This window comes from Phyllobates terribilis, unplaced genomic scaffold, assembly GCF_046119375.1.
Source record: "Phyllobates terribilis strain yellow unplaced genomic scaffold, ASM4611937v1 Scaffold_2__4_contigs__length_985480577, whole genome shotgun sequence".
Lineage (NCBI taxonomy): Eukaryota > Metazoa > Chordata > Amphibia > Anura > Dendrobatidae > Phyllobates > Phyllobates terribilis.
Genome location: NW_027362762.1, coordinates 861,934,279 through 861,958,086, shown reverse-complemented (window position 1 = coordinate 861,958,086; position 23,808 = coordinate 861,934,279). Strand labels below are relative to the sequence as shown.

Below are 23,808 nucleotides of genomic sequence, written 5' to 3'. Positions count from 1 at the left end.
ACTATATGGGGATCTGCATAATACTCTGGGGGACCTGCATTATACTCTATGGGGATCTGCATAATACTCTGGGGGACCTGCATTATACTCTATGGGGGGCTGCATTATACTCTGGGGGAGCTGCATTATACTATATGGGGGTCTGCATCATACTCTGGGGGACCTGCATAATACTCTGGGGGGTTGCATCGTACTCTGGGGGGGCTTTATTATACTATATGGGGGGCTGCATCATACTCTGGGATGGCTGTATTATATTCTATCAAGGACTATGGGGGACATTATACTATAGGGGGGCTGCATCATACACTATGGAGGGGCTGCATTATACTCTATCAAGGATTATGAGGTACATAATACTATATGGGGCTGCATTATACTATATGGGGGTGCATTCTACTCTATCAAGGACTATGGGGAGTGCATTATACTATGTGGAGGACTATGGGTGCATTATACTATGTGGAGGACTACGGGGAGTGCTTTATACTATATGGAGGACTATGAGGAGTGCATTATACTATATGGAGGACTATGGGGTGTGCATTATACTATATGGAGGGCTATGGGGCACATTATAATATGTGGAGGACTATGGGGTGCATTATACTAGGTGGAAGACTATAGGGAGTGTATTATATTGTATGGAGGACTATGAGATGTGCATTATACTATATGGAGGACTATGGGATGCATTATACTATGTGGAGGACTATGTGTATTATACTAAACAAGCAAAATGCTGTCTATTCATCAACTGATTGGATTGCTTATGCCGGAACAAAAATCATTGTTCTCAGCAGCACATCGCCCGGTGTTAACTCCAAATCTCCTGCTGATTACATGATACTGTATGGGGACAGATTGATCTATTAGTGATCGTTCCGTGCAGGGCCGGCGTCAGCACCCGGGCAAATGCCGGGGCCCTGAGCAGGCAGAGGGGCCCACTAGCGGTCGCGCACCCCGCTGGGCTATGGGCGGAGGAGAGCGGTGTCAGCGCCCGCCCTTCTCCGCCGCTTGCTCAGGGCCCCGGCAGCTGGATACTTACCTCTCCCCGTGCCTCCGCAGATCCGCTGTCTTCCTGCTCTGCGCTCCCTGTGACGTCTCAGGTCAGAGGGCGCGGTGACGTCTTTACACCGCGCCCTCCCCTGAGCCGTCACAGGGAGCGCTGAGCGGGACAACGCCGACAACGCTGGAGTTCGGACCCGAGCAGCGGGCAGTGGGCAGCAGGTGAGGAGAAGGGAGGTGAGTATTTGATTTTTTTTTTTTAATGTATGGAGGCATGGGGCAGTATAAAGAGGGGGGGGCATCCTCCATGGAGCATTATAAAGAGGGGGGGTGACATCCTGCATGGGGCATTATAAAGAGGGGGGTGACATCCTGCATGGGGCATTATAAAGAGAGGGGGGGACATCCTGCATGGGGTATTATAAAGAGGGGGGGCATCCTGCATGGGGCATTATAAAGAGAGGGGGGGGTGACATCCTGCATGGGGCATTATAAAGAGGGGGGGTGACATCCTGCATGGGGCATTATAAAGAGAGGGGGGGACATCCTGCATGGGGCATTATAAAGAGAGGGGGGGACATCCTGCATGGGGCATTATAAAGAGGGGGGGGGCATCCTGCATGGGGCATTATAAAGAGAGGGGGGGGGACATCCTGCATGGGGCATTATAAAGAGAGGGGGGGGGGCATCCTGCATGGGGCATTATAAAGAGAGGGGGGGGACATCCTGCATGGGGCATTATAAAGAGAGGGGGGGGCATCCTGCATGGGGCATTATAAGGAGAGGGGGGGGCATCCTGCATGGGGCATTATAAAGAGGGGGGGCATCCTGCATGGGGCATTATAAAGAGAGGGGGGGACATCCTGCATGGGGCATTATAAAGAGAGGGGGGGGGGCATCCTGCATGGGGCATTATAAAGAGAGGGGGGACATCCTGCATGGGGCATTATAAAGAGAGGGGGGGCATCCTGCATGGGGCATTATAAAGAGAGGGGGGGCATCCTGCATGGGGCATTATAAAGAGGGGGGGGGACATCCTGCATGGGGTATTATAAGGAGGGGGGGCATCCTGCATGGGGCATTATAAAGAGGGGGGGTGACATCCTGCATGGGGCATTATAAAGAGAGGGGGGGACATCCTGCATGGGGCATTATAAAGAGAGGGGGGGACATCCTGCATGGGGCATTATAAAGAGGGGGGGGGCATCCTGCATGGGGCATTATAAAGAGAGGGGGGGACATCCTGCATGGGGCATTATAAAGAGAGGGGGGGGCATCCTGCATGGGGCATTATAAAGAGAGGGGGGACGACATCCTGCATGGGGCATTATAAAGAGAGGGGGGGGGCATCCTGCATGGGGCATTATAAGGAGAGGGGGGGCATCCTGCATGGGGCATTATAAAGAGGGGGGGGCATCCTGCATGGGGCATTATAAAGAGAGGGGGGGACATCCTGCATGGGGCATTATAAAGAGAGGGGGGGGCATCCTGCATGGGGCATTATAAAGAGGGGGATGGTGACATCCTGCATGGGGCATTATAAAGAGAGGTGGGGACATCCTGCATGGGGCATTATAAAGAGAGGGGGGGACATCCTGCATGGGGCATTATAAAGAGGGGGGGTGACATCCTGCATGGGGCATTATAAGGTGGGGAACAGCCTGCATGGGGCATTATAAAGGGGGGGGCAGCCTGCATAGTGCATTATGTGGGGGGGAACAGCCTGCATGGAGCATTAAAAGGGGGGGGGGCTGTATGGGGCATTATGTGGGGGGGTAACAGCCTGCATGGAGCATTATAAGGGGGGGGACTGCCTGTATGGGGCATTATGTGGGGGGTACCAGCCTGCATGCAGCATTATATGGGGGCCAGTATCCTGTATGGAGCATTATAAGGGGACTGGTATCCTGTATGGAGCGTTATAAGGGGACCGGTATCCTGTATGGAGCGTTATATGGGGGCCAGTATCCTGTATGGAGTTTTATAAGGGGACCAGTATCCTGTATGGAGCGTTATATGGGGGCCAGTATCCTGTATGGAGCTTTATAAGGGGACCAGTATCCTGTATGGAGCGTTATATGGGGGCCAGTATTCTGTATGGAGCCTTGTATGGGGGCCAGTATTCCGTATGGAGCCTTATATGGAGGCCAGTATTCCGTATGGAGCCTTATATGGGGGCCAGTATTCCGTATGGAACCTTATATGGGGGCCAGTATTCCGTATGGAGCCTTATATGGGGGCCAGTATTCCGTATGGAGCCTTATATGGGGGCCAGTATTCCGTATGGAGCCTTATATGGGGGCCAGTATTCCGTATGGAGCCTTATATGGGGGCCAGTATTCCGTATGCAGCCTTATATGGGGGCCAGTATTCCGTATGGGGCCTTATATGGGGGCCAGTATTCCGTATGGGGCCTTATATGGGGGCCAGTATTCCGTATGGAGCCTTATATGGGGGCCAGTATTCCGTATGGAGCCTTATATGGGGGTCAGTATTCCGCATGGAGCCTTATATGGGGGCCAGTATTCCGTATGGGGCCTTATATGGGGGCCAGTATTCCGTATGGGGCCTTATATGGGGGCCAGTATTCCGTATGGAGCCTTATATGGGGGCCAGTATTCCGTATGGAGCCTTATATGGGGTCAGTATTCCGCATGGAGCCTTATATGGGGGCCAGTATTCCGTATGGGGCCTTATATGGGGGCCAGTATTCCGTATGGAGCCTTATATGGGGGCCAGTATTCCGTATGGAGCCTTATATGGGGGCCAGTATTCCGTATGGAGCCTTATATGGGGGCCAGTATTCCGTATGGGGCCTTATATGGGGGCCAGTATTCCGTATGAAGCGTTATATGGGGGCCAGTATTCCGTATGGAGCCTTATATGGGGGCCAGTATTCTGTGTGGAGCGATTCACCGGTTTCTGAGCTATTGTAGAATTTACAATAGATATCACTCATGTAATGTAAGAAGTGAAATCTTTGCATTGTACTATATATATATATATTTCTCCGCCTTATCTCTGCATCATGAATCGTGGTATGTGTTAAAGGGGCCCACTGAGACTCTTTCGCCCGGGGCCCAGAAAAACCTGGAGCCAGCCCTGGTTCCGTGCCCATCATTCTTCCTCAGCCGAAGTAAAGAGGCCGGGAAACAAGCGTCAAACAACTTCACTATTGTCGATCACGCTCGTTTAGTGTCCTGGACTCTGCGCATGCAAATACGACCAAAATGTTTCTGTGTGATGGTGCCATATGTGAGCATTTGGGGCCCCACTTTAAACTTTTGCCCATTGCCCCACTTTGTCTAAAACCGGCCCTGGCTCTGCCCCCAAAGCCGACAGACCCATCTATTGGTGCAAATAAAAAAAAAACAATAGTGCCCCTCTAAGTTAGTTTATCTCACAATAATAAGGTGACAGGAAAACAGACAGGTGCTCACCTATAGGAGTTGTGCTAGGGTTTAGGCACAGCTCTAATGAAGCTTATTAGATCCTTTCCTAGCTGAACCTCTGTCAGGATCCGCGGTCCAAGAGTCGTCCCTCGGTAAGATAAGAGGAAAGTGGCAAAATGAGGTAGCTGGGTGCCAAGGATGGTGGAAGATGGATAAGTATTGGCCGTGGATACAAACAAAAATATTATATTGATAACAGGCAACACATTTCAAAAGTGGACTGCTATCCTCCTCAGACCCCATGAAGAAAGGCCCCAAGAAATGTGGGACACACAAATGATCAGTCTCCTGTAGACTACAGGAACTCAACTTTAAAGAGGTTGTCCACTACTTTTACATTGATGACCTGATCTGCCGAAGTCCAACACCCGGCACCACTGCCGATCAGCTGTTATTGGTGGCCGCCGGCTGGAAGTACTCACTTACCGAGCTGCTCCGCTACTTGTAGTGGCCGGGGCTTGGTACTGTACATCAGCCTATTAATCAAATCAATAGGAGGTGTATGTGTAGTACCTTGCAGCGGCCACTACAAGGAGACAGAGCAGCTCGGTAAGAAAGGCAGTTCTGGCCGGAGGCGGCCGCCACGGACACTGATAACAGCTGATAAGCGGGTGGTGACGGGTGTCAGACCCCGATTGATCAGACATTGATGACCTATCCTAAGGATAGGTCATCAATGTAAAAGTAGTTGACAACCTCTTTAAGATCCTCTCACAATGGTAGAAGACCCCTGCAATATTACATCAAATGTTCCCATCATTCTCGCACTTGTGCTGACGGTGGGTTTCAGCCTCAGGTTCAATTTTATACGTCTGGTGGAGCTGATCTCCTATATGTCTATTATGGTAGGAGATCTCTTGACTGTTGCACTAAACTCCAAATGATCCCTGATGTTCCATGCTCCCCGGATCCATTTCTACTAATTAAAAGGGCTCTACTGGGGCACTTTATACTTGAAAATTTTTCCCAAATTATGGAAATTTTTATCACCTCTTTTCAGGCTATTAAAGAAATGGCTAAACCACTCTTCAATCAATAATCACATCAACACTACTCTGAGTCGTGATCAATACCTCAGAAGAGCAGAAGAGAAACTGACAGATAAAAGTTCAATTTTTTTATTGAAAAAATTAAATAAAAAACATGATTAAAAAGGGAACCAAACAACCCGTTCACATGTAAATACCAAACAGCATAGTTAAAAAAAAAGATTATAAGTCCTAATGATTTAAAGTATCACCACAGAAATTTGAAGTTATATTTACATGTCTAAGACTATAAAACACCTATAAGAAGATAAAGAACCATGGGATGCAGATTTTGTTTTTCATATAAAAAGTAGAGTAGAATTAATCAAATCAAAAGTTGTCTCTCAAGACCCCATTAAAAAATAACATAAGAATATAGGAAGGTGACACTAACTGCTGTCAGTTTCACATGGCGTCGTCGGGGGTCCTTTAGTTTTAGGATGGAAAATAACGTTTTCTTCGTATAAAGTTATGCAACGGATTCATCTCAAACATTAATGCCATTTGTCTGTTTCTAAAAACGGAAAAGGCAAATGTACTGTCAGAATGGAGGAAGCCTGAGGCCAAGATCAGGCCGTATTTCATGGTCCTTGTACGGGGCACAGTTCCCAGACCGATCGCCCGTCTCCTACATCGGACTAAATGCAGTGTTTTACAGAACCAGCAAAGTGAATATTCTAAAGTCTCGTGCACACATTGCTTATTGTTTCCTTTCAGATTTGAAGCAGTTTCACATCTACATGTTGTCAATTCTTTCAGCATTGTTCACCTATTCAAATGAATGGAAAAAAAAAACGCATCAAAAACTCATGCATATTTTCAGCAATGTTTTTCCTGCCAACACCGCAATATTTGCAGCAGATTTTACTGAACATGTGCACATACCCTTTTAAGGTTTCTTTATATTTTAGTGGTTAAAAAAATATACAAATAAAATGATTAGTGTCACAATATTCTGAGACCTGCAATTTTTCGTCGGATATGGTCAATTTTTTTCTTTGAAATAATTAGCCAGATTGTCAGTGCTGAGGTCAGTGTTCGGGCCTGCACCTGAACGTGCTCGCCAAAAGGGTTAATGAGGCATTCTCGATCATCACTAATAGTGATGTGTCACATCAAGCTCTGGTCACTCCAGCCTGGCCCAAGTGGGTTCTGGGCATCACTATCTATGTAATGGTGGTGTGAGATCAGTGGCCCAAAGTAATTTAACCCCTTAAACCACAGTTATTTATTCTAAGTGTCAAAATCGACTGTCTGCCCACTTTGATGCCAGATCTGATGCCCAGAACCCGTTTGGGCCAGGCTGGAGTGACCTGAATTAAGTGGGGAGCATCACTATCTGTATGTCTGCATTGTGTTATCAGTGGTCCAAAATCATTTAACCCTTTCAAGAATGTTCTTTGGCACCCACTTTCATGCCCATTTTTGTAGCTGATTCTAAGCAGCATAGTGGCTCAGTGGTTAGCACTGCAGCCTTGCAGCGCTGGGGTTCTGGGTTGAAATCCCACCAAGGACAACATCTGCAAGGAGTTTGTATGTTCTCCCCATGTTTGTGGGTTTCCTCCCACACTCCAAAGACATACTGATAGGGAATGTAGATTGTGAGCCCCAATGGGGACAGTGATGATGATGGCTGTAAAGCACTGTGGAATTAATGGCACTATATAAGTTAGTACAATAAATAAATAAGTGTATTCACATCAGGGCACCTTGCTGCATTTTATTATTGTAAATTTTTATTTTTGTTGTTAAACCTGTAAAAAAAACAGAAAAAAGAATTGCCGCATAAGAAACCAACTTCTGCCCCCAATATGAAACTGAACAAATAAAAAACAAGTGTGAGCATGGCCAGTATGGCTGTGTGTGGCAGTGTTGTGTAACAGTGGTATTTTCATACAGTATGGGGGGATTATTTTGACACTGTGCCTAGAGGTGATACTAGTTGGCCCTGTGCCCCCGTGAGATCCTAGGGTCGGCATTGCCGCGCAGGCGCACACATCGCCATAGTAAAGCAGCTGCCTGACGCAGAGGGGCGGGGCAGCAATCACGTGATTTGTGACGAATCTGCCGCCGTCGCTACACAGTCGTGCTGGTCGCTCTTCTGACACCGGGTGACCGATAATTACCGGGCTGCATCGTTGCGCATCATTGACATCTGTTCAGCCATTGTTTTAGTGTGGAAAGTGCGGTGCGGAATCTATCACGTGTGTGACTGTCATGGCGGCGCCCGGTGGAAGCACAGTGTTGACCCCCGGGGCCGGGACTCCGTCCTCACCGGCGGCTCCCGGAGATGGCACGCTGCAGTACAGCCTGATACTGGAGCACCTGGTTGGGGAGAAGAGGAGACCAAAGGATGTGATTCCCGGGGGCCTCGGGGGAATCCCGGCGCCAATAAAATCCGACGAGCAGAAGATGATGGAGCGGGTGATGGAGAGCTGCGGCTTCAAGGCGGCCCTGGCCTGTGTGGGCGGTGAGCGGACTGTCGGCAGCACTCACATCTAGTAATGGCTGTGGTCTGCCCCAACTAGCCAATGAGGGACCAGCTTCTATCCTGTAACTGGCTTTGGGGAAATAAAAGCAGCTCTGTGATTGGTTGCCATGGGCAATAGCGACTGCTTTATGCTGTGGTCCTGCATACACTATGTGGTGATTGGTGGCTGCTGGGTGATGGACTGAGCAGCAATGGCCCGAGCACCGCGGACCGACAAACCGCAGTAATCACAGCACACTACTATAGTGGGGAGAAAAATCACTATTTCTGCATGTGTGAACACGACCAACAGGGATTTTCCTGATGATAACTTTTTTTTTCACCCTATCGAAATACATGTGTTCACAACAATAAATCTGCTTCTTCTCTGCCGCTGCCCTGTCCTTTAGGCTATGTGCTCACGATGCAGAAATGCTCCGGATTTTTCCTTAGCGTTTCTGCATCTCCCTGGCTGAAAAAAACGCATGGGGATTGTACATGTGGATTGTACATGCGTTTTTCCTGCCAGGGACAAGCGGAAGTGAAGCGTTCTTCACATGCATTTCCGCATGCAGGTTGTCAAGCGCTTTCCAAGCGATTTTAGCATCACTTGGAAAGTGCTTAACAACTTGGTCACACTATATAAATCCATGCAACCCGAATGGATTTATATAGTGTGACCGAAAGAATGTTAAAAAATAAATCTATACTTGCCTTCCGATGGCCCCCGGAGTCCTTCTCTGTGCTTTCCGGCAGTTCGCGGTAGATTTAAGGACCTGCCGACGTCAGTGTTCGCGTGACCCGTCTAAATGATGTCAGCGCAGGTCCTTCAGTCCACCGCGAGCTGCCGGCAAGCACAGAGAAGGACTAATGATAATCCGCAGTGGAAATTTCCGCAGCTTGTGCACAGCACATGCGGATTATCATTGGGGAACATGGCAGGCCTTCTACCAAACGTTTTTTAAGCGTTTCTGCAGTGGAATTGCTGCTGCGGAAACACTTAAAAACCGCATCGTGGGCACACAGCCTTATTTACAAGCTGCAGCAGTGCCCTCATGGCTACAACAGGTCACTGGGCTCTGTGGTTTGTGGCATCGTCACCATCAGCGCCATTCTGCCCAGTGATTGGCTGCAGCAGATATGTGGGCAGTGGATGTGATGTCACTGCTGCAGTCGGTAAAGAAGGGAGCAGTTGTGGCAATGCAGAGGGTGATAAAAAGCAGGTTTTTATTATTCTTAACAAGGGTGAGCTGATAAGAAAACAAACCCTCAGCCTCAAATCTCTTAAAGGGGTTGTCTGGTCTTAAAGTGGTATTCCCATCTCCAAGATCCCAATATTTAGTAGGTGTAATAATAATATTAGCAAATACCTCCAATTAGAAATGTAGTATAGTTCTTCTGATTCGCTATGTCGCTTACCCCATATGAAAGGCATTGCAGTAGCTTAAATATCCATGGTTGCGACCACTAACAGCTAACTGTCACTATATGAGTGGTCGTAACCATGGATACCTAAGGTCCTGCTATGCTTTTCATATGGGGTAAGTGACATAGCGCATCAGAAGAACTATACTACATTTCTGATTGGAGGTATTTGCTAATATTAATATTATACCTAAAACCATCCTGGAGATGGGAATACACCTTTAGGCCACGGCCCCACTATCAGTGTTTTTTTTTCTCAGGAGTAGGAGCCAAAACCAGGTGAGGAACAATCAGAGAAAAGGTATAATAGAAACAAGTCACCAATTCTGTATTTATCACCCACTCCTGAAAAAAAATACTGACCAATTACTGATAGTGGGGCCATGGCTTTAGGCTAAAAGTCTGCAGTCACTCACTGAATCCTCATAGTGCGCGCTGTTAGGATTCTCTGGTGTCCGTGCCAGGAACGGTGGTCATGTGTGCACAAGTGTGGGATTGCTTACTTACAGCCACATTCCGACTAGATGGCCGCGGCCTCACTCAATACAAGTGTGGTGAGCGAGGCCGCACACGTCTAGTCTGAATGTGGCCAGGAGTATGCAGATCCTATACTTGCGGAGACATGACCGCCGTTCCTGATGCCGAGACCAGAGGATCCTCATGGTGCGCGCTGTGAGGATTCACAAGTCCGCAGTCAGAGTGACTGTAGACTTGTAGGTTAAGGCTGGACAACCCCTTTAAATTCATCTTGAGCTACAATACAAAAACAAAAAAGTAGAAATTATTAGGAGCTAGAAGTGGAGCACCGCACGCAGCTGAGCTTTTTTTTTTATTATTACATTAATTCCATTTGTATTTAGATTTGGCTACAATTTAAAGTTTAACCATTTCTTTAATTCATTTGTCATAAATTATTAGTACACATGAAAATAAGAAGCTTTGTAATATATCTTATCAGAGAAATCCACGTCTCTCTCTTCCTGGACTGATCGTTCTCTCTCAAAATTCTCAATTTATGGGTAAAATCTGTCTTCAGTTAATACAAATTTTCTCATTGCTGAGATAAATGACAGTTGGTGTTTATAAAGTTCTATGCAGAACTGTAATAACTGTGGTTTCAGGAGAACTTACAGCTGATTGTCTGTGTCGGCCTCTAGCTCCTCCCATCTACATAGAATTTTAAAAGCACCAACTGTCATCTTCTATCTCAGTAAAGGGGAAAGTCTGTCATTGCTGACTACAGATTGTACCCATGAATTGAGAATGAAAGATCAGTCCGGAAGGAGAAAGAAGCAGATTTCTCTGATGAGATATATTATAAAATCGCCTATTCTCATATGTACTATTGATGGATTAAATAAAAAATTAAAATGATTCGTCTTTAAGTAATTTTAGATTTTTATTTAGAGGCACGGCAGTACAAATTAATGTGCATAACAGTGGGCATCTGAGTTTTAGAGCTGGACCAGGGAGCAATGGAAGATGGTTCAGTGCCATGAGTAACGTTTTCTCATACATCTCATGGACGGTTGGATTCATGCCCATTTTGTGGGGAAAAGATGGTACCAGGATGTTCTAAGAGGAGGCATGGAGAAGCTCCTGGCAATATTGGGCTAGGACCCAGGGTGTGGCAACAGTTCTGTGGGTGTTACATTGACATCTAAACGTTGTACAGATCAAGTCCAACCCTTTGGTGGTGACGGACGCCCGTAATGGCAGTGGTTTCTTTCTACAGGATCACGTCCCTGCTAAATTGTTCAGGTGAAGAACGCAACAGAGAAATCGAGGTGGAGACTTCAGATTCTCCAAACCTCTAGTTGAGCTGGACATCTCCATTCTGTGCCCCCCCCGGCTTCTCTATCGGATCCCAGGCTTTACTGCCTCTCCTGAATCTGACTCTTCATCAGAGAAGCTTCAGGTGTTTCTCTTCTGCTGGGGGGCTTTGTTTTGCCAGTGTCTCACCCTGTACAAGTAGGAGATCTAGTCACTTGCAGACTGTATGGCTATGTTCCCATGATGAGCTTTTTGGTGCATTTTTGATGTTGCAGATTCTCTGCACCCATTATGTAAGATGGGTTACTTGCATTTTTTCAAAAATACGCAACGTCAAAAACTCATTGTGGGTATTTTTGCCTAATGGTCTAAAGAGGTTATCCAGGACTAAATTATTTTTTACTATGAGCAGCAACTACCTGCCTGTTCTACCCAACACCGGCTCACAGCAATTACTGACCGCTCCTGCCGGCGACTCAGCTGCTCCAGGTCAACATAACGGCTCTTCTTCTTCTGGCTGCGCTGTTGATGCGGCGTGACTGCCGACATCATACTGATGGACAGGCAGCTTCCCACAGTTATCCAGCAGGAAGTCAGCTGTCAGTCACGTCATATCAACAGCGCAGAAGAGAAGCCGCTGCTCTGTCCACGTGATATAAAAAAAAACCCGCAGGAATATGCACTGGACAGAAATGCTGGTGGTTAGCAACAACCTGCCTGTTAGTCCTTAGGCCCACAGTAAAAAAAAAAATGAATCTAATCCTGGATAATCCTTTTACTAAAGCTGTGCCTGTGAGAGGCAGGATCCAGGACCTACAGGGTCAGAGACCAGCATGGACTGACGAGAGTGCAGGGAGGCAGCAAGTCTGTACATTGCAGAAATGACAATATGTCAGGCGTTGTGGGAAACACTAGTGATTGTCGCACACAGCTCTATAGGACAGCATCACTAATATGGCCGCCTAAGAGATGATGTAGTGGACAGAACAGAGGGGCCGGGAACATAATGTATTCAGTAACATGGTCCCTGATCCGCAATTTCCCACCAGGTTCTTCAGCGAGCAGCTCCGCATCATTCATCCTTCACCTACTGATCTGGGCTGTCTGAAGTATCTGTGTGTTATTATCATGGGGCCAGCACCGTAATGATCCTCTATTATATGTCATTTTCATCCATTTATTACGCCGGGCAATTTACTGGAGGAAGTAACCTGATCCTGTAGAGACAAAACTAATCATACATCAAAGACTGCGGCCGGCCGGTGTCATAATACGGGGTCACGGAGCGGCTGTCCACACCATGGGATGTAAGGGGATCCGAGGACACTTCTCAGCCATTCCCCACTGTGTTTCTGCTGTATCGTGAGTTTATTGCACAGGGCCCACCGAGGTTCCTGCATTGTGCACTTAGTTATACGTCCTATTCTCAGTATTCAGTAATTGCTGGTAGAAGCACTTTACATAAGCACCTATGGGCGGCCATAGCTTCAATGTTGTTGCAAAAGTACAATCCCTTCGTGTCCTGACAGCTGTGGCACTAACTACATCGTCCAGGTCGCCCAGACATGATGGTCTCTGCTTTCTCTTTCAGGTTTTGTCCTAGGTGGAGCCTTCGGTGTTTTCACTGCAGGGATCGATACCAACGTCGGCTTTGATCCTAAGGACCCATATCGTACTCCCACCGCCAAAGAGGTGCTGAAGGATATGGGGCAGAGAGGAATGTCCTACGCCAAAAACTTTGCCATCGTGGGTGCGATGTTCTCCTGTACGGAGTGCTTAGTGGAATCTGTAAGTCTGTATCTGCTGTCAGATCTGTATTGTACAGTGTGTGGCGGTGGCATTACTCTGATACTGGTAAGGAGTGTGACCCACAAAGATCACATGAAAGATCTGTAGGATCGTGAACGTTACATAACATTAAGAAAAATACAGTGGACACGTGACTGGTATCCTGCAGGCTCTGCGCTCTCCATGTTACCTCTCAGGTGTAGGAGGAGGGTTACTTGCTATCAGCTTTAGTCATTACTGTAGAAAAAAAGTTTACACTTCCCCCAAAGCTGCCTAAACCCGGCCATATTCCCAAACCTACGGTTATATTATTAGTTATGGTGGCGAAGTAAGGTGGACAACAAGATGCCTCCGGGAACTCTCCTCTCTGATATGAGATATTTTATGCAAGAACATGAAGTAAATAATCTTTTGCTTTCCACAAGATGTCTACATGTAATTCGCAGGCATGCCTGACTCCTGTATATCACTGCTCATCCATGGTAGCAGTCAGATCGGGGGCAGACTCCTGGTGACCCTCATCAAAGTTTTTTTTTTTGTAAGTATTTAAAAAGCTTTCCCCACCAAATACATTTATCCCCTAGCTACACGATAAGTGACAAATGTATGATTACTAGAGGTTCTCACCGATGCTGAAAACGGGAGTCCCAAACCTCCCATGTGCACAGGATCACTAACTTCTATGGGGCTGATCTCTCGCAGTTCCATCCGTCCCATAGTTTGTCTATTGCTTCTAGTTATCTGTTTCATATCTTACACTTGAGCGATACGACCATATACTGCATTGTCATTTTTTAAAAAGCCATTTATTGCATTTCTGCAGGAAGTGGCCCCATCGGTGAATGGTTTCTCACAAGCAGGGAATATCTGCTAATAAATGAACTACGATAGGCACGAACACTTCCTCCCTCTTACTTATCAGTGCGAGAAGCTTTAACTTTCTGTTTATTCGGTCGCCCATGACAGCACCACGTGAGAGAGAGGATCCGCCCATCAAGGACAGGAAACCTACAGGTTAAAAAGGGCGGCCCTCTCCTCCCGCCTCAGTTTAGGTTTCCTGTCCATGATGGGGGACCTCGCAGTCTTACCTGCAGAAGATGGACTCCTGTCCCAGAGAGGGCCACAGCAGGTGGTTGGAGCCGGTCCGTCCCGGTCCTCTGGAGACGCCACGGTAGGGCTCAGTGGGGTGCCTCGGTGAGCGTTGCGGCGGGCGCGACATCGTCTCACGGGGAGGTAGTTGTCCGCCAGGTGTGGGGCCGCTAGCGGGCTTCCTCCCCCCGCTACAGCTTGCAGGAGATCCAGGTCAAGCCGGCGGGGCACTTGACAGGCGCGGCCTAGTGACGTGACTTCCGGTGCGCCGGGCAGGAAGTCCCTGTGACGTCACCGGAAGGGGCGGGGCTCTTTTGAATTTTGCGCGCGAGCAGCTGAACGCCGGGGGATTAAGGACCTGGCAGCGAGGAGCCCACCTGGAACCCACCTGGCCACCTGGGGAGGAAGACCAAGGAGCAGGTAACGCCCTCCTGGAAAAACAAACAAACAAAAAAAAAAAACACACACCCACACATGGTACCGGTATGGCCAGTATATAAAGGGTCTGGTAACATACAGAGGTGCTTCCCAGCCCATTCTTACACTGTAAGCTATGGAAGATTCACAGGAGCTGTCACCTAGGCAACAACATCTGCTGCAGGAGCAGCCCTCTGGGGAGCCCTCACAACTAGTGGCGCAGCGTCATTCCCGGCTAGGGTCTGGTTGTTCAGCTACAAATGCTACCACTAAGAGCAGGAAGGACGGTCCGGTGCGGCGTGATTCCCCGCCAAGCATGTTGGATTCTTCTGCTTCTACGGTACCGAAGGTTCTGTGGGGTGAGTGGAATCTTCGTGAAAGTTCTACTAATGTTTCCTCCTTCTTTCTATCTATAACTTTCTTTTAGAGCAAGAAATGTTCCTCGAAATCCAAGCACAGAGAGTGTGCCTTATGCAGCTGTCCACTCCCTGATTCATATAGCAAAAGGTTATGCCAGCTTTGTATCAGCAAAATGATGTCTGAGGAAACAACAGATTTTTCCCTAGGCCTAAGAACTTTAATAAGGGAAGAAATAGGCAAAGCATTGCAGGGTTCAGAGTCTGGGCATATTCCTCAAGAAACCCAGCCGGGTTCAGACTCTGAACTGTCGGTCGCCTCCTCCTCCGCCTTCTCTTCCTCTGATAGTGAGCCAGACAGACAGTGCTTCCCCCTGAAGGAGGTCGATGCCCTAGTAAAAGCCGTCCGATCTACAATGGGGATAGTGGACACGAGGATAGAGAAGTCAGCTGAGGATGTTATGTTTGGTGGTCTGGGGCTAAAGAAAAGAAGGGTCTTTACAGTAAATTCAAAGGTGAAAGACCTTATTGATAAGGAGTGGAGAAAGCCTGACAAGAAGGGTAGTGTTCCTCCATCCTTTAAAAGGAAATAACCGTTTGAGGATGCTATGTGTTCCCCCTGGTTAAAAGCTCCCAAGCTGGATGTTGCTGTTACCAAAGCAGCGAAAAGAACTTCCCTCCCGTTCGATGATATGGGTGCATTGAGAGACCCCCTAGACAGACGGGCTGATACTTTCCTGAAAGGGGCATGGGAGACAGCTGCGGGAGCACTGAGACCAACAGTAGCAGCTACCTGTACGTCCAGAGCCCTGATGGTGTGGCTTGAACAGATAGACAGTCAGTTGAAGGATGGGACTTCTAGGAAAGACATTATTTCTTCCCTTCCACTGGTTCAGGGGGCAGCAGCTTTTCTTGCTGATGCATCTGTGGACTCTGTGAGGTTGGCAGCAAAGTCAGCAGCACTGTCAAATGCGGCTCGGCGAGCCTTGTGGATTAAAAGCTGGCCAGGGGATTTACAGACTAAGTCCAGACTGTGCACAATCCCGTGCGAAGGGGAATACCTCTTTGGTCAGACCATGGACGACTTATTGGAGAAAGCGGGGGACCCTAAGAGGGGGTTTCCATCAGTACCTCTACCCTCCTTTAAGAGATCGTTCCGGAAGAGGAGGGGCCTCCTATTGGGAAAATTCTGGAATTTCTGCAGCGGGGCTTAGAATTGGGTCTCACTACCAGTACCTTGAAAGTACAGGTGTCGGCGTTGGGAGCTTTATTTTCCTCCAATATTGCAGATAACTATTGGATTGCCTGTTTTATAAAAGCTTCCTTTAGGTGTAGACCCATTACCAAAGTAAAGATGTCTCCCTGGGATTTGAATTTTGTCTTAGATGCCTTGACCAGTCCTCCTTTTGAGCCACTAGATTTAGTCTCCCCCAAAATTATTTTCCTAAAGACGGTCCTGTTAGTAGCCCTAACTTCAGCCAGGAGAGTTAGTGACCTACAGGCCCTTTCAATATGCCCTCCATTTACGCAAATTCTGGTCGATAGGATTATATTAAAACCTGATCCAGCCTTTCTTCCTAAAGTGGCCACTCGATTCCATAGAACCCAGGAGATAGTTCTCCCGACTTTTTGCTTCCCGCCCAAAAATCAAAAGGAGGAGAGACTTCACACTTTAGACGTTAGGAAGTGCGTACTAAAGTACTTAGAAGTATCACATGGCTTTAGAAAGGATAAGTCCCTATTTATTTGCTATCAGGGGGCTAGAAAGGGTTGTAAGGCCTCAAAGGCTACAATCGCTAGATGGATCAAGGAGGCCATTTCCCTCGCATACTCCTCAGGGGATAAAGAGATACCGGAGGGATTGAGGGTGCATTCTACCAGAGCGGTATCAACCTCCTGGGCGGAGAAGACAGGGCTTTCCATTGAGGAAATTTATAAGGCTGCCACTTGGTCTTCTCCCTCTACTTTCTATAGGCACTATAGATTGGATCTGGGTGGCTCTGCAGATCTCACTTTCGGGAGAAGGGTGCTTCAAGCTGTGGTCCCTCCCTAATTTCCTTCATCTCTGTAATTCTCTCGTGGTGCTGTCATGGGCGACCGAATAAAGCCTTAGTTACTTACCGGTAACGGTATTTTTCGGAGCCCATGACAGCACCTTTATATTCCCTCCCTTCACTGGTGTTGTGCACTCCCTTAGATTTGACTTCTTTTTGTGCACCCTTGCGGGAAATTGATGAAAAGTAATGTACTTAATGTGATTATGTTTTGTCATAACTAACCTTGGCGGTACTCTCATGCTCTGTTAACTAAACTGTGGCGGGAGGAGAGGGCCGCCCTTTTTAACCTGTAGGTTTCCTGTCCTTGATGTCCTGTCTCTCTCACATGGTGCTGTCATGGGCTCCGAAAAATCCCGTTACCGGTAAGTAACTAAGGCTTTAGTTATACTTGATGCCAAGGTATATTAAAGGGCCTCCTTTCTTTTCATCCGTATGTTCTGCATGACCGGCTGTATGTACCAGGCCATATTGGAGCATATGAATTAGTTCCTATTACCGTATTTTTCAGACTATAAGACTCACCTAGGTTTTAGAGGAGGAAAATGGGAAAAAAAATTGAAGCAAAATATGTGGTCATGATGCACTGTTATGGGGGAGGGGGTCTGCTGCTGACACTGAGATATATATATATATATATTATATAATATAATATAATATATATAGCGCCCCTCTTCCTGTTAGGCGTGGCGTGGCCCTCACCCCCCATCCGGGTATGCATGGCATCCCCACCACGCTGCACACACAAAAAAAAAACCAAAAAAACAAAACAATTCTACTCACCTCCCATCTGCTCCAGCACTGCGTCCTGTTCTGCCAGCAATTGATCTCAGCATGTGAGCAGCGCATGACCTCACTGCCATGTGTCCTCACACGCTGAAATGAGCTGCTGGAATATTCTCTGCTCTCCACGCCAGGACTATGGGAATGGGGAGCAGTGAACATTCATTCTCCTTTATAGCTGGCACACGTGATCGCTGAGCAGCTGCAGGAGCCGCAGCGGACACTGTGTGCGCTATTAAGGAAAATTAATATTGAGTGCTCCACATGCCCATGGGCGTGGGGAACAGTGAATATTCATTTTCTTTAGCAGCTTGCACAGTGTCAGCGGCATAGGCCTTACTTACATTTAAGAGTTGTATGGGAACATGTAGCCACGTCCCAGGAACTGACGACTGAGCTGCTGGACCAGGCAGCTGGATGAGAGTGGTACCTTACCTGGTCCGGAGGCCGCAGGTCCCAGCAGTCAGTACCCACCTATGACACATTTGATGGCTGATCGCAGGTATAGCAGCGTTATCCCTGATCTCACATGTAGGACTGAGAGGAATAGCGTACGTGTCTCATCCACATCACTAAGACTGGACAAGGACCAGCGTCTTATAAGTCACCTATGGGGAAGACATTTGCTGCGTGTCTGCAGGCAGGGAGCGGTAGATGCTGAGCCTCACTAGGCGTTCTCTGTAGATTGGCCCGGTACATAACAGTAATCCTCTAATTCTATATGTTCTATAGGTAGCTATAGGGGATAAGGTGGGATCGTTCCCATCCTAGGATGCTGACATCTCATCTAGTAGCGATGCGTCCTCTCGCTGATTCCAGCGATACATTACATAACTGTGATGTGTGGGCTGATTTCGTGTTGCTGTTATTTTTAGCAAGTAATTACCAAACTGTGCCAAGGAACGGTATGAAGTTACATGGTTTGTCTATAGAAATGTTCAGTCTCTCAGCTCTGCCCACACAAGGGAGACCATGTCACCCACCGCGCCAGAAGCGAACACATAATTTCTTACAGAAGCAGTTTCTATAATCCTTATAGCGGGTGTCTGAGAGCATATGGCCGATAACTGGTCAGTCCCTGAAATGTGCTGCCCACCAGTGGATTCTCCTGATCACGTAATGAATTGGGGGGTTCGCAGCACATCACAAGCCAGGATATGTCAGCCATATAAATGGTTAGTTACGATGTACACATCCTCATTAATAACTTGCTGCTGGATCAGGAAGATGGTGTCATAGCGAACAGCTCTTCCATCCTCAACATGGACAAAACCTTCTACCGCCTCCAACTCAAAAATATTTCGTCCTTTCCTCAACACGAATCAACACAAATGTTAGTGCATGCCCTCATCATCTCCCGCCTTGACTACTGCAATCTTCTGACTAACACTCTTTTACACCTCTAGTCCGTCCTTAATTTGACCACCCGATTAATCCACCTCTGCTCTCGTTACGCCTCAGCCAATCCCTTCATTGACTTCCAACTCCCCAGCTGAAATGACCTACAAGACTGTCCATAATCTGTCTCCTCCAGGCTAATCTCCCGATTCCTTCTCACATGTAATGTCCAGTCCTCACAATATTTACTGCTCTTCTCTCCTACGTTCCTCCTCCCAACAATCTCCCAAGATTTTACCAAGTGTTCCCCATCCTCCCTTCCTCAGCATATCAGATTGTCTTCCACGATCAAAACCTCCAGACACAACCTGAAAACTCATCTCTTCAGAAAAGATTATGCCCTGCAATAACCCCACTGCCACCTCACCACCACCACCACCGGAGTGGCTCCAACCCCCGATCTACTGTCTCCTTCCTCATTACCCTATAGATTGTAAGCTTGAGCAGGCAGAGTCCTGTCTCCCTGGCACCAGATGGGCACTGTTAGTTTATTATACATGGATTATATGTTCTTACAACCTCTGCACATGTACAGTGCCCTGGAACTGGTGGTGCTTTATAATACTTATGAGTGAGCAACTGGGCTGCATTCGCACTATACCTTACCGCTCATTTCACATATACACTGAGTGTCTTGCTCTGACACATGGAGCTGTGTTCTTATATAACCCACCCCTTGCTTTTAGGCCTATTATAACCTGTAGGTTATGCTCAGCGTGTACGTTAGTAGCATCTTCTATTGTGCAAGTAGAGATGGCTCATATGACAGCGGCCAAGTGTTAATGGTGGTATATGATATATTATGTATATTACGTGCTGAACCTTACAGTAGAGTAAGGCCGATTTGACTTTTGGGTGTTAAGGTGCCCGTACAGGTTATTAATGTCGGATGACCCCACCAGCATTAGTGGGTCTAGCCTACCATATGTGTGTGACCATTTTCTCGCTCTCCTTATACACATGTGGTCGGCTGAAGTTGGTGGCTGCTTGACGTTAATACAATGCACAAAAAAATAAAGGGAACACTTAAACAACAGAATATAACTCCAAGTAAATCAAACTTCTGTGAAATCAAACTGTTCACTTAGGAAGCAACACTGATTGACAATCAATTTCACCTGCTGTTGTGCAAATGGAATAGACAATAGATGGAAATTATTGGCAATTATCAAGACACTCTCAATAAAGGAGTGGTTCTGCAGGTGGGGACCACAGACCACATCTCAGTACCAATGCTTTCTGGCTGATGTTTTGGTCACTTTTGAATGTTGGTTGTGCTTTCACACTCGTGGTAGCATGAGACGGACTCTACAACCCACAGAAGTTGCTCAGGTAGTGCAGCTCATCCAAGATGGCACATCAACGTGAGCTGTGGCAAGAAAGGTTTGCTGTGTCTGTCAGCGTAGTGTCCAGAGGCTGGAGGTGCTACCAGGAGACAGAACAGTACACCAGGAGACGTGGAGGGGGCTGTAGGAGGGCAACAACCCAGCAGCAGGACCGCTACCTCCGCTTTTGTGTAAGGAGGAACAGGAAGAGCACTGCTAGAGCCCTGCAAAATGACCTCCAGCTGGCCACAAATGTGCATGCGTCTGCACGAACGGTTAGAAACCGACTCCATGAGGGTGGTATGAGGGCCCGACGTCCACAGATGGGGGTTGTGCTCACAGCCCAACATCGTGCAGGACACTTGGCATTTGCCAATCCTGGTGTTCTGTGGCAAAGTCGCCACTGGCGCCCTGTGCTCTTCACAGATGAAAGCAGGTACACACTGAGCACATGTGACAGACGTGACAGAGTCTGGAGACGCCGTGGAGAGTGATCTGCTGCCTGCAACATCCTTCAGAATTACCGGTTTGGCAGTGGGTCAGTAATGGTGTGGGGTGGCATTTCTTTGGAGGGCCGCACAGCCCTCCATGTGCTCGCCAGAGGTAGCTTGACTGCCATTAGGTACCGAGGTGAGATCCTCAGACCCCTTGTGAGACCATATGCTGGTGTGGTTGGCCCTGGGTTCCTCCTAATGCAGGACAATGCCAGACCTCATGTGGCTGGAGTGTGTCAGCAGTTCCTGCAAGATGAAGGCATTGAAGCTATGGACTGGCCCGCCCGTTCCCCAGACCTGAATCCGATTGAGCACATCTGGGACATCATGTCTCGCTCCATCCACCAACGTCACGTTGCACCACAGACTGTCCAGGAGTTGGCGGATGCTTTAGTCCAGGTCTGGGAGGAGATCCCACAGGAGACCATCCGCAACCTCATCAGGAGCATGCCCAGGCGTTGTAGGGAGGTCATACAGGCACGTGGAGGCCACACACAATACTGAGCCTCATTTTGACTTGTTTTAAGGACATTACATCAAAGTTGGATCAGCCTGTAGTGTGTTTTCCACTTTAATTTTGGGGGTGACTCCAAATCCAGGCCTCCATTGGTTAATAAATGTGATTTCCATTGATGATTTTTGTGTGATTTTGTTGTCAGCACATTCAAGTTTGTGCAGAACAAAGTATTCAATGAGAATATTTCATTCATTCAGATCTAGGATGTTATTTGAGTGTTCCCTTTATTTTTTTGAGCAGTGTACAATGTGTAAGGGTTGCCTTAGCATACAAAATAAAGTCAGTGTAAGAGGGATTGGGCTTGCTAAATGTTAACATGCCTGATCCTCTGTTATGAAAGTAAGCTTCCGCCAGTAGCGTCTGGCAGCGGCTTATTCTTTTTTTCACATAGGGCGGGCGTCCGTGTGCTCAATCGGCCGGCCGATCAGACCCTTGTTATATACAGAGACTGACGAGCTACCACAATCATAACGATGGATTAGGGGATAAGAAGCATAAAACTAACTCTAATTCTGTGTTTTTGTTTCTTTTGTTATAGTATCGTGGAAAGTCAGACTGGCAGAATAGTGTAATTAGTGGATGTATCACAGGGGGCGCTATTGGATTCAGAGGTTAGTAGATAATTGGTGCAGTCATTATTAATTACTTTACTATTTGTCTTCTTGAAACTCTTATTCAGGATTTAGGAATGAAGAAGAAAAATATAAGTAATTTATAGGACGCTGTCTGCTTCCTGATTGTAATATTTTCCTGCACAAGCCACAATCCACATGGAGAGGGATGAATACACCGTGTGTCTCTGGGGGCTGCGTTTGGTCCTAGGAGGCCTCTGTATACCCGTGAGTGGTGGAGGCTCATATAGGCCGCGTGCACACTGGTCCTGGAGGAGCAGCTGAAACTCCTTATTAGCCGGCGACAGAAGTCCAGTGCGGGACGTGTCCGACAATTTCATCATTCAGACCTCCATTTTTTTTTTGCGGGGTTTTCACAGATAGCATTTTGCACCTGTGATACGCTATGGGGCCATTCACATATCCGTGATTTTTCGCAAACAAAGTAGCACTCTGTAGCGCTATAGCATGCAAACATGAAATACGAAATTTGAATTGCACTATACTTTTGTATTCTCATTTTTTCCTATTTTCTAGTGCAATAATGCAATTCATGTTTCATGTTTGCATGCTATACAGAGTGCTACTTTATTTGTTGGTTATATATGGAGATGCCTACTCTTAGTAAGCACCTGTACACACCTGTTTTCTGTTTGGACTTGATGGTCAGTTTTTTGATATTCGTGATTTTTCGCAGACCGTGCTTTCTGCAGGAAATCGTGGAGACATGTTTAATTTTGATCTGAGGGTTGAATCAAAATCCGCAATCCAAGTCTATGGGTCCGTGAAAAAATCAGACTGCACTGGGATGACGTTGGAGTGCGGTTCGATTTTAACGGACTGACAGAATGTAGAGAAACTTTTTTTTTTCACGTAAGAGAAAAGCGAATGACACTCGGAGCACAATAATTGGTCTGTTTTTCTTGTATGTAAGAAAATAGGACGTGTGAATGGGCCCTTATTGTGCCACATTAATGGAGGAGACACAGAATGCAGCCCATATTTTTACTGACATGTGATTGTCCTAGAAGACCCTGCTGCCACACGGCATTATTCCTGTAAAGATGGCGCATCTGGGTAGTGGTAGAGACAAGGGTGAAGTACTGGGGCGATGCTCCCCATCTGTGTAACCACTTGGTCATTCTATCAGGAGATGGGTGAAAGTCCTAGAGATCAAATCTAGTTGTTTCCTTCTTGTCTGTATCCGATCCCCGCCCTGGCACGCCGGAGTAATGCGGTTTGTGTTCTTTTGCAGCCGGCCTCAAAGCTGGAGTTATTGGCTGTGGAGGATTTGCTGCTTTTTCTGCCGTGATAGACTATTACCTGCGGTAGAAACTGTTGGCAGCCAGGTGGTGCTGCTCCACCATGGACATCATCGATGATGGGAACACACAGGACTGAGGACTTCGCCGGTCTCTCGAGTTCTGGTTTTGTACTGAAAATGTTCTGCTACATTTCAAGCGTTTCCAAGAGTTAGTCAGAAACCCTTGAGATTATGATCCACAGGAAAGAAATCTATTTATCTGTAAAGACATGTTTGTTTTACCCAAGAACTTATTTATACATCTGTACATAGCGTATACTGCTGCGGTGAAATTAAAGGAATCCTCATTGAAGAGAAAACTGGGGGCTGTCATTTTTCTAGCTCGGACCCTGCACGGAGTATAACAAAGAGTTTGTTTTTCCATAAATATTCCTTTAGTTTCCAAATTCTGAAGGCTGAACAAGCCGAGGTCTAAGGATCATCTCACAGGGCAGGAAAATATTCAAGATTTCTATGAAGGCGGTGAAATCCTGTCCTATTATGTGCGCAGTCTGAT

At 47.2% G+C, this 23,808-nt stretch overlaps 1 protein-coding gene across 1 annotated transcript; it reads left to right on the top strand.

Annotated features, from left to right (window-relative positions):
* Positions 1 to 7,496: 7,496 nt before the first annotated feature.
* On the top strand, positions 7,497 to 23,613 carry TIMM22 (translocase of inner mitochondrial membrane 22). The gene is made up of 4 exons (XM_073667988.1): positions 7,497 to 7,958; positions 12,748 to 12,944; positions 21,916 to 21,988; positions 23,244 to 23,613. The coding sequence occupies exons 1-4, from the start codon at positions 7,706 to 7,708 to the stop codon at positions 23,318 to 23,320; spliced, it is 600 nt and encodes a 199-aa protein (XP_073524089.1). The 5' UTR covers positions 7,497 to 7,705; the 3' UTR covers positions 23,321 to 23,613.
* The last annotated feature ends 195 nt before the right edge of the window (positions 23,614 to 23,808 follow it).

Excerpts from the sequence above, each read along its gene's own strand:
- TIMM22 (XM_073667988.1), top strand. The coding sequence starts at position 7,706 with ATGGCGGCGCCCGGTGGAAGCACAGTGTTGACCCCCGGGGCCGGGACT. Across the intron at positions 12,945-21,915 it reads CGGAGTGCTTAGTGGAATCT|TATCGTGGAAAGTCAGACTG; the intron begins GTAAGTCTGTAT and ends CTTTTGTTATAG. Across the intron at positions 21,989-23,243 it reads GGGCGCTATTGGATTCAGAG|CCGGCCTCAAAGCTGGAGTT; the intron begins GTTAGTAGATAA and ends GTTCTTTTGCAG.